The sequence below is a fragment of the Dendropsophus ebraccatus genome, chromosome 12, assembly GCF_027789765.1.
Source record: "Dendropsophus ebraccatus isolate aDenEbr1 chromosome 12, aDenEbr1.pat, whole genome shotgun sequence".
Classification (NCBI taxonomy): Eukaryota; Metazoa; Chordata; class Amphibia; order Anura; family Hylidae; genus Dendropsophus; species Dendropsophus ebraccatus.
Genome location: NC_091465.1, coordinates 76,098,270 through 76,106,853, shown reverse-complemented (window position 1 = coordinate 76,106,853; position 8,584 = coordinate 76,098,270). Strand labels below are relative to the sequence as shown.

Sequence of the window (8,584 nt, the reverse complement as noted above, 5' to 3'; positions counted from 1 at the left end):
GGTCGGGTGGCCTTCACCCCGGCACGGGAGGTGAGAGGTTCCCTTTAAAAGAACAGCTTCTTGTACTCACGTGTAGATATAGGTGTATATCTGACCACATTCTGCCTAAGTTCGGAGAACGCCATGTGAGGTAGTACAAGTCTCTGTCTCTAGGTTGAGCTCCCACTGAAGATTTCCCCAAGATGATGAGAATACGTCAGTAAGGTGCTTCGGCCCGTAGCAACTTTGCCTTACTGGGGATCAGTCCCTCTGCCTTTTCCTAGGGGGTGACTTCCTGACTGAAATATCCTTGGCATAGGCAAGGGTTGGTCCTGATCTTCTGGTTACCCCACTTCTGAATCTTAGCACTGCAGTTCAGTCTAGGAAAAGAAGTGTAGAACCTGTCAAGGGCTCTGGCCTAAGCCAGGACCGCTTAATCATGGCAGCAGGAACTCTAGACTCTATTCTGTCTCCCATACACTTGAACTAGAACTGACCAACTCTTAGGATTGTGGGGTGACAGATCTACACATTTCTGCTGCACTGAGAGAGAATGTATTATAAACCTCCAGTAACTACAACTCTCTGAATACAAATATAATTTAGAGAGTTTGACAAAGTTTGACAACCCAGACTTTCACCTGAACCCCAATAAAAGTCAATAGGGACCCGAACTACAAAACCGGGGACCCAGCTACAAAAATGGCTGTAAAATGGGTAGATTGGTGAAATGGGGTAATAGACTGCCAGGGCCGCTTCTGCCATGAGGCAAAATTAGTTTATTGCTCAGACGGCAGATTTTATGGAGTGGCCATAAATCTTACTGTCTGCTACACACCACTGGCTTCATTGACCCCATGACCTGCAGATAATAGCTGAACACAGACAGTACGGAAGTCAGGACTGTAAACAGTGTGCAGGTGTCACGACTCAGGTCACAGGCATATATGTATTTTTAGTAGGCTCTCTAGCATACCCCCCTAGAACGGCTAAATCATAACTATTTAGTATTGCGTACATCAATATATATTTTGTTATGAAACAATATGGCGTTACTGTGGTAGTGTATAAATGCAAACAATAATGGTAAATATATTGGTAAAATTTACTAAAGCGTATCACACCATATACCTGTACATGCAAAAATTATCACATAGAGCGAAAAAATAATTAAAAAACACATAGGGTTAAAAGTGTACGTATCTGTAAAACATAAAATATAAATATCTATAGCATGGTTCTTGGGATGTCCATAGAGAAATACATACTTTTATCTATTGGCGACTTTGCAGGGCCCTTGCAGGTCGCCGGTTAGTAGACATCTCGGTAGGAGCTCTCTTTTAGGGTGTACGGTAGAGTTCTTATGTCGGGAGCTGTTAGATTTAAGGCAGTGTACAGTATTTGGAATTTGGCTGCCTCTCCCAGTGCGGCCAGGTAGTCAGCCTTTGCTGGGCGTTTCTCCTGTAGCTGCTGCCGAGATGGAGGTATTCTCCATGCATCCAATGGGGAAAAAACAGGTGAGAATTGAGGACTGACTGACTGGGTCTCTATATTGTATTCAGCAAGTTATTGCAACTCCTAGACATGTTTCAGAACAATACTCTGTTCTTTCCTCATTAATGAGTTGCAACTCGTGGACAACCGTAGGACATCCACCAATTCTTTATATGATATAAATCTTATTTATTAACAGAAACAACAATCATTAACTGTTACAATATATACCAGAATATCAAAAAGTGGACTGACAACTAACCTAATACAAACACAGTGGTCATAAACATCGGCGACCTGCAAGGACCCAGCAAAGTCGCCAATAGATAAAACTATGTATTTCTCTATGGACATCCCAAGAATTATGCTATGGATATTTATATTTTATATTTTACAGATACGTACGCTTTTAACCCTATATGTTTTTTAATTATTTTTTTGCTCTATGTGATAAATTTTTTTTTTGCTCTATGTGATAATTTTTGCATGTATATGGTGTGATATACGCTTTAGTAAATTTTACCGATATATTTACCATTATTGTTTGCATTTATACACTACCATAATAACGCCATATTGTTTCATAAGATAATATATATATTGATCTACACAATACTAAAGAGTTTAGTTTTGCCGTTCTAAGGGGGTATGCTAGAGAGCCTACTAAAAATACATATATTTATTGGTTTTCCAGTGTCAACCAAGTAGTGCATTTGCAATACACCCGCAATACCAATTGTACTACTAGGTAGAGTTCTTACTATCCAGATAATTCAGGTCACAGAGAGATGCAGGAGAGACACAGACAGTGTACCCTAAGCTCAGACCCGCCCACTGTCCCTGTCCACTTGCAGCTATCTGCCCTAACATGGCAGTGGGCAACTGGGCGGCGTTCCCTGGCCTGGATACGTAAAACAAAAGACAAGACAAACAAACACAATAAGAATAGTGAGCAATCTGAGTCACAACGGTCGAACAGCAAAAGTACCAAATCAGGATCCAAAGGCATAGTCAAATAACCGGCAATAAGGACGGAGCAGGCGGCAAGCAAGGGAGGTCAAAGATACAAAGCAGGAGTCAGGAGATACAAGGAAACAGAATCCAAAAGCAGGCAGAGACTAAGGGGCCTATGCCACTGAGCGATAAGCGCCCGATTTGGACGATTATCGCACCGTGGAACAGAGAGAACGATCAGCCGATGATCGTGTCATCGGCTGATCGTTCATTTAGGTTCAAACCTAAAATCATCGGTCGCCACCTGCTCATCGCTACGCGGAATAGCGGGCGCAGCGGGCGACCGACGATTTCACAAACCTCACACTTTACCTGTCCAGGCTGCAGGTCTTCTCCTTTTTCCGCTCCAGCTTGGCAGCAGCTGCGGAGTGTCCTGTTTGAGCTGACAGACCGCTCAGCCAATCGCTGGCCGGGACCGCCGCAGCCAGTGATTGGCTAAGCAGTCTGTCAGTTCAGACAGGCCGCTCCGAAGCTGCTGCAGCATGGGACCGGGAGAAGGAGAAGACCTGCACCCTGGACAGGTAAAGTATGAAACAAGGGCTGCAAGGACATCGCTAACAATGTCCCTGCAGCCCTCGCTTAACGATTGTCGGGTGATTGGAATAGGCCCAGTAAATGAGCTCCTCATCCCTAGTGACATTCCCTTTATAACCATGGACCATGGACTTTTGCTGACCTATAGGAGATGCTCTTTGCTTCATACCTATTTCTTCTTTTCTTTTTTTTGCACACACTCCTTTCCACCACTCACTGGGTAGGTTACTTAGCCCTGTAGGAAGTTACTTGGTGGGAGGAGGTGTAGCGTCAGTTCTTACCCAGATTCTCGTGTGGGAAGGACACACAGAGAAAACGTCCCTGCTGTAGACAAGCCAGGGCCTGGCTCTGCCAGGACCCACGTCCGGGACAAGTCAGTTCAGTACAGTCTGGGTTGAATCTAAGACACGTGTGGTCAGATGCAGCTAGAGACACCTAGTTCTTTCATTACTTATACTACATCAACTATGCAGTGCTAAACACTACAAAGGCAGAAGAGTTTGGGAACATCCTATCCCACATCGTGAACCAGTCTAAAAAGTGTCCTAATACACAAGAGGAACTAGCCTGTATAGGACAAAGCTACCAGAAGGTCTATGTATCCTATCTCGCAGTGCAGGTAATTAGGACACCCCGGGTAACCATGACTGGGGCTTGTATCACCCTAGGAGGACGAGACACTCGGCACTGTAGGGCAGAAGGTGGTCATACTAAAGTCTATACACGGTTACAAGTAAACTTCTCACTCTTAAGTATTCTCTCAATTTCCGGCAGAGCACATTGCTATATTGGGTTGGCACTCCCTTGACAAACTCCTGTACGCTACTCTACTCTACTCCTTCAAGCACCTCCTCAGCTCAAATAAATTCAAGCAATACAAGTCTGTGTAAAGATTTATCTATTTGTTGCTAAAGTGTATTATACTTCCAGGAGACTGTATAATAAAGTTGTCTTATTTTTACATCACTGGGACTCTGCACCAGCACCTATACACATTAGCTGCACACCTTGGGTTATTTTTCCCCTTTCAGTGGGTGGCAGTACCGATAGCCTGGGTAGGTCAGTTGCCACTCAGGACTACCGTGACAAAAGCCCAAGGAACCCATAACAACCTCGCAGGTCACCGACCATTTGGGGAGTACAGCCAGCCATCAATACAAAGCAGGTACCAACACCATACTTGTGTGCTGGACTAGCACTGGTGTCACGACATTACCACCACCGCTGGGCTGACAACCTCCAGTTATAACATCACCCGGTGGATCACCACATAAGTTCCGGAAATCTCTAGAATTTTCTCCTATTTCTTTGGAGGCATGAATAGTAAATGTCTATCTCCTTCTATTTCCATCTCCTTTCTTCTAGACTTCCCACATGCCTGGGTGCAACAATTCGATAACAAGATGGCAGAATTTGTTAGCCATGTGAGAGAGCGTGCTGCAAGTAAGTGACTACAGCTCCTAATATACAGACAGTGGATATACTGTATATAATGTCCATCCTCCTGTCTGTCACCCTCTTCCCTCACACAACATCATTCATCTCTAACATCTCTGATTCCTTCCACTAGGTCATCCAGCGGCACAATGTATACCTCCATGTGGTGAGTACTGGGATTATATAGGACAATGTGTGTGACCGCCATTATGTACATGGAGCCATCATTTACCTCTTTCTCTCATTTTCCCTCCAGGACTTCAGAAAGCGGCGCGGACGTTCTCATGTACCCAATGTGATGTGGTGGATTGCCCGTTCCCTATCGCCTGTCCCAGTAAGAACACTTCTATCATACATTTTATCTCATATGAACAGGGCATAACTAGAAATGGCCCCATCCCCCCCACATTATCATCATACATATTACTGCCATATTGTAACGACTAAGTCCTGTATACCATGACCAATATTACCAGTATACAAGAGGCAACTATTACCACCACACCATAACCACTCACATTACCACCATACTATACTCTATACTGACCAAATCCAGTATACTAAGACCATTTATGCCAACAATATCTATTTACAAGGGACAAATATTACGACCACATACTGACTGATACCACAACTCTGCTACTGAATAAAATCCACTGTACAAAGACCAATATCACTTCATACAGTGACCATATTGCCATAGATAGCTCCATAGAGGCCCTGCGCAGCATATTAGTGATTACAGTGCAGTTACATCCAGAGACTTACATGGGGCTGTCACGGCCGCGGCGGCGGCCCGGAGCCCGGTATATATAATGTCCATCCTCCTGTCTGTCACCCTCTTCCCTCACACAACATCATTCATCTCTAACATCTCTGATTCCTTCCACTAGGTCATCCAGCGTCACAATGTATACCTCCATGTGGTGAGTACTGGGATTATATAGGACAATGTGTGTGACCGCCATTATGTACATGGAGCCATCATTTACCTCTTTCTCTCATTTTCCCTCCAGGACTTCAGAAAGCGGCGCGGACGTTCTCATGTACCCAATGTGATGTGGTGGATTGCCCGTTCCCTATCGCCTGTCCCAGTAAGAACACTTCTATCATACATTTTATCTCATATGAACAGGGCATAACTAGAAATGTCCCCATCCCCCCCACATTATCATCATACATAATACTGCCATATTGTAACGACTAAGTCCTGTATACCATGACCAATATTACCAGTATACAAGAGGCAACTATTACCACCACACCATAACCACTCACATTACCACCATACTATACTCTATACTGACCAAATCCAGTATACTAAGACCATTTATGCCAACAATATCTATTTACAAGGGACAAATATTACGACCACATACTGACTGATACCACAACTCTGCTACTGAATAAAATCCACTGTACAAAGACCAATATCACTTCATACAGTGACCATATTGCCATAGATAGCTCCATAGAGGCCCTGCGCAGCATATTAGTGATTACAGTGCAGTTACATCCAGAGACTCACATGGGGCTGTCACGGCCGCGGCGGCGTCCCGTGCTCCGGGCCGCCGCCGCGACCTCCCTCTGTCCCATGCAGCGGCCGGGGTCCTTGTGCAGGGACCCGGCGCTGCTACATGTTCGGCCCCGGGGGGCGCCTTACCTGGTCCCGCTCCTGTCTCCGTCTGTGCCGGCCGGCGCGCGCGTCCCCGCCTCCTAGGGCGCGCGCGCGCGCCGGCTGTCTCAGATTTAAAGGGCCAGTCCGCCCCTAATTGGTGTTGCACTCAACCACTCCCTATAAATTCCTAACCTGTCCCACTACAGGTGCTGGAGCCTCTATATGCTTCCCATAGCGTTTGGCCCAGCTCCCTGTTGTTCCTGACCTTAGTCAGGAGTCAGGAGGAGCTTCATACAATATGTAACACATGGGAACGTTCTGGTTCTTGCCATTCACATACTGGTACTGTCTAAGAATCATATCATCATCCTCATCGAAGATCTCACAGAAGTAGGTGCCCCTATCGCTGCCCACTGCAGGATTCAGGAGATGGAATAGGTCTCCTTTGTGTTTTATTTCCTTAAAGAAACTCAGGTCAGTCGTCCAGATCTGAAAGTGAAACCATTAATGAGATTAGAGAAGACATTACACATATGGGGGGTAGTAATAGCGGCAGGATCGGGGGGGGGGGGGAGGGGTACAGGTCTCTATACTGTAATAGAAGGATTATAAATGTCACCTGGACACTTACGTCTTTGGCGAACTTCCAGACGATACGCAGATGGTGCGACATGATAAATCTTCCCCCACATGGGATGAAAGTTTTCTCATATTCATTCACTTTAATTTCTTGAACTGGAAGGAAAGAGAAAGGAAACAATGGTGTAAGTCAGCGGGCAATGAGCTAAGAGCTGGATAAGAGATGTATAACCTGATGATAGACGGGATCTTACTGGGACAGGCGATAGGGAACGGGCAATCCACCGCTGCACACTGGCCGCAGGAGAACGTCCGCGCCGCTTTCTGAAGTCCTGGAGGGAGAATGAGAGAAAGAGGTAAATGATGGCTCCATGTACATAATGGCGGTCACACACATTGTCCTATGTAATCCCAGTACTCACCACATGGCGGTATACATTGTGCCGCTGGATGACCTAGTGGAAGGAATCAGAGATGTTAGAGATGAATGATGTTGTGTGTGGGGAGAGAGGGTGACAGACAGGAGGATGGACATTATATACAGTATATCCACTGTCTGTATATCAGGAGCTGTAGTCACTTACTTGCAGCACGCTCTCTCACATGGCTAACAAATTCTGCCATCTTGTTATCGAATTGTTGCACCCAGGCATGTGGGAAGTCTAGAAGAAAGGAGATGGAAATAGAAGGGGATAGACATTTACTATTCATGCCGCCAAAGAAATAGGAGAAAATTTTAGAGATTTCTGGAACTTACACAACTGATCGATCGTCTTTATTTCGTCTATAAACGTCTTCAGATACTTCCGGATGTTTTGTATCTGGGAATAGGCTGCAAAGAGAAGACAGGAGACATATCGGACGGGGCCTGCAGATACTATATGAGGGGCTCTATGATGGAGATGGGTGGAGAGTATATAGAAGAGACTCCCTGCTCTATGTATAAGATGAGGAGGAGGAGGAGGAATAGAAGGACAGAATAGTTACCTATTGTGATGTTACTCAGGGGCTCAAACCCCCTGTGCAGCCTTTGGAGGCAATCCATGGCCTCTATTTTCCCCAGGGAGACGGGGTATCCGCATATGGCGTCCCTCTCCGCCGGGGTGGTGAAGCAGGGGAAGCAAGATGTCACCAGCTCCGCTCCACAAACCAACAGGAATACAGGTAATAACCAGTATAATCGCATGACGTATGTCACAGGATCTCTTCAGCGTGCGAACCTGAGAAAGCAGAGAAATGGGAGGATTAGATTATTATAGGAGGGAAAGAAGCTTCATTGTCCCTGTCTGTCCCTTCTATCTATTTACCAGCTACAGGTTGTGACCAGTGACCCCTCCAGGAGAGGTGACCATTCTTCAACAAAGCGCAATGTCCGGCCTCGGACCATAAATCAGCTCAATCGTGAGCAATCAACGTGGATACCGCCAACTCCCACTTCTTTGGCATGTAACAGTCCAATGATACAGGTATCCCACAACACAACGTAACTTTCTATAGTGAGTGTGCGATATAAGAAAAAGTACACTCACATTTCAGTAGTCTTCATCTTGACTCTTTTATTGAGTGCAGTAGTTGAACTTCGGCTGTGTGTTCTCAGAGCACTGGAAGTAGCTCGAGGTTAGGCGTCCTCTCCCTGCTGCGTGACATTTCGGAAGGCGGGGCTTCCTTACTCATTCGCACAGGTGAGTGGATCCCACTCAGCTAAATACCGACGTCTGATCTCATCAGTCATCTGTTTATAACATGTTTACAGATCATAACAATATATCGCATGGCACAAACTCTATTTGTAAGTATAGTTTAACATATTACAAACTGTATTCTAAATATCTTTACAAAAACGCCGTCCACTAGGGGGGAGAAAAGATTCATAAAAATGCTTTAAAGCTACATACTTCATTTAAGCCCTTCGGTTGTAGGGTCTCAAGT

At 45.4% G+C, this 8,584-nt stretch overlaps 1 protein-coding gene across 1 annotated transcript; it reads right to left on the bottom strand.

Moving 5' to 3' along the window:
- Window positions 1–6,346: 6,346 nt before the first annotated feature.
- Window positions 6,347–7,869, bottom strand: LOC138768762 (sperm acrosome membrane-associated protein 6-like). Its single transcript, XM_069946718.1, has 7 exons — window positions 7,643–7,869; window positions 7,413–7,487; window positions 7,240–7,317; window positions 7,078–7,110; window positions 6,910–6,987; window positions 6,708–6,811; window positions 6,347–6,565 (listed from the first exon to the last, which is right to left on the bottom strand). The coding sequence occupies exons 1-7, from the start codon at window positions 7,839–7,841 to the stop codon at window positions 6,347–6,349; spliced, it is 786 nt and encodes a 261-aa protein (XP_069802819.1). The 5' UTR covers window positions 7,842–7,869.
- Window positions 7,870–8,584: the final 715 nt, after the last annotated feature.

What these genes read in the sequence shown, in the direction of transcription:
- LOC138768762 (XM_069946718.1), bottom strand. Translation starts at nt 7,841, where the DNA reads ATGCGATTATACTGGTTATTACCTGTATTCCTGTTGGTTTGTGGAGCG. An exon ending in TGTGAGAGAGCGTGCTGCAA is followed by an intron (nt 7,111 to 7,239) that starts GTAAGTGACTAC and finishes TCCTTCCACTAG; the next exon opens with GTCATCCAGCGGCACAATGT. An exon ending in ACAATGTATACCGCCATGTG is followed by an intron (nt 6,988 to 7,077) that starts GTGAGTACTGGG and finishes TTCTCCCTCCAG; the next exon opens with GACTTCAGAAAGCGGCGCGG.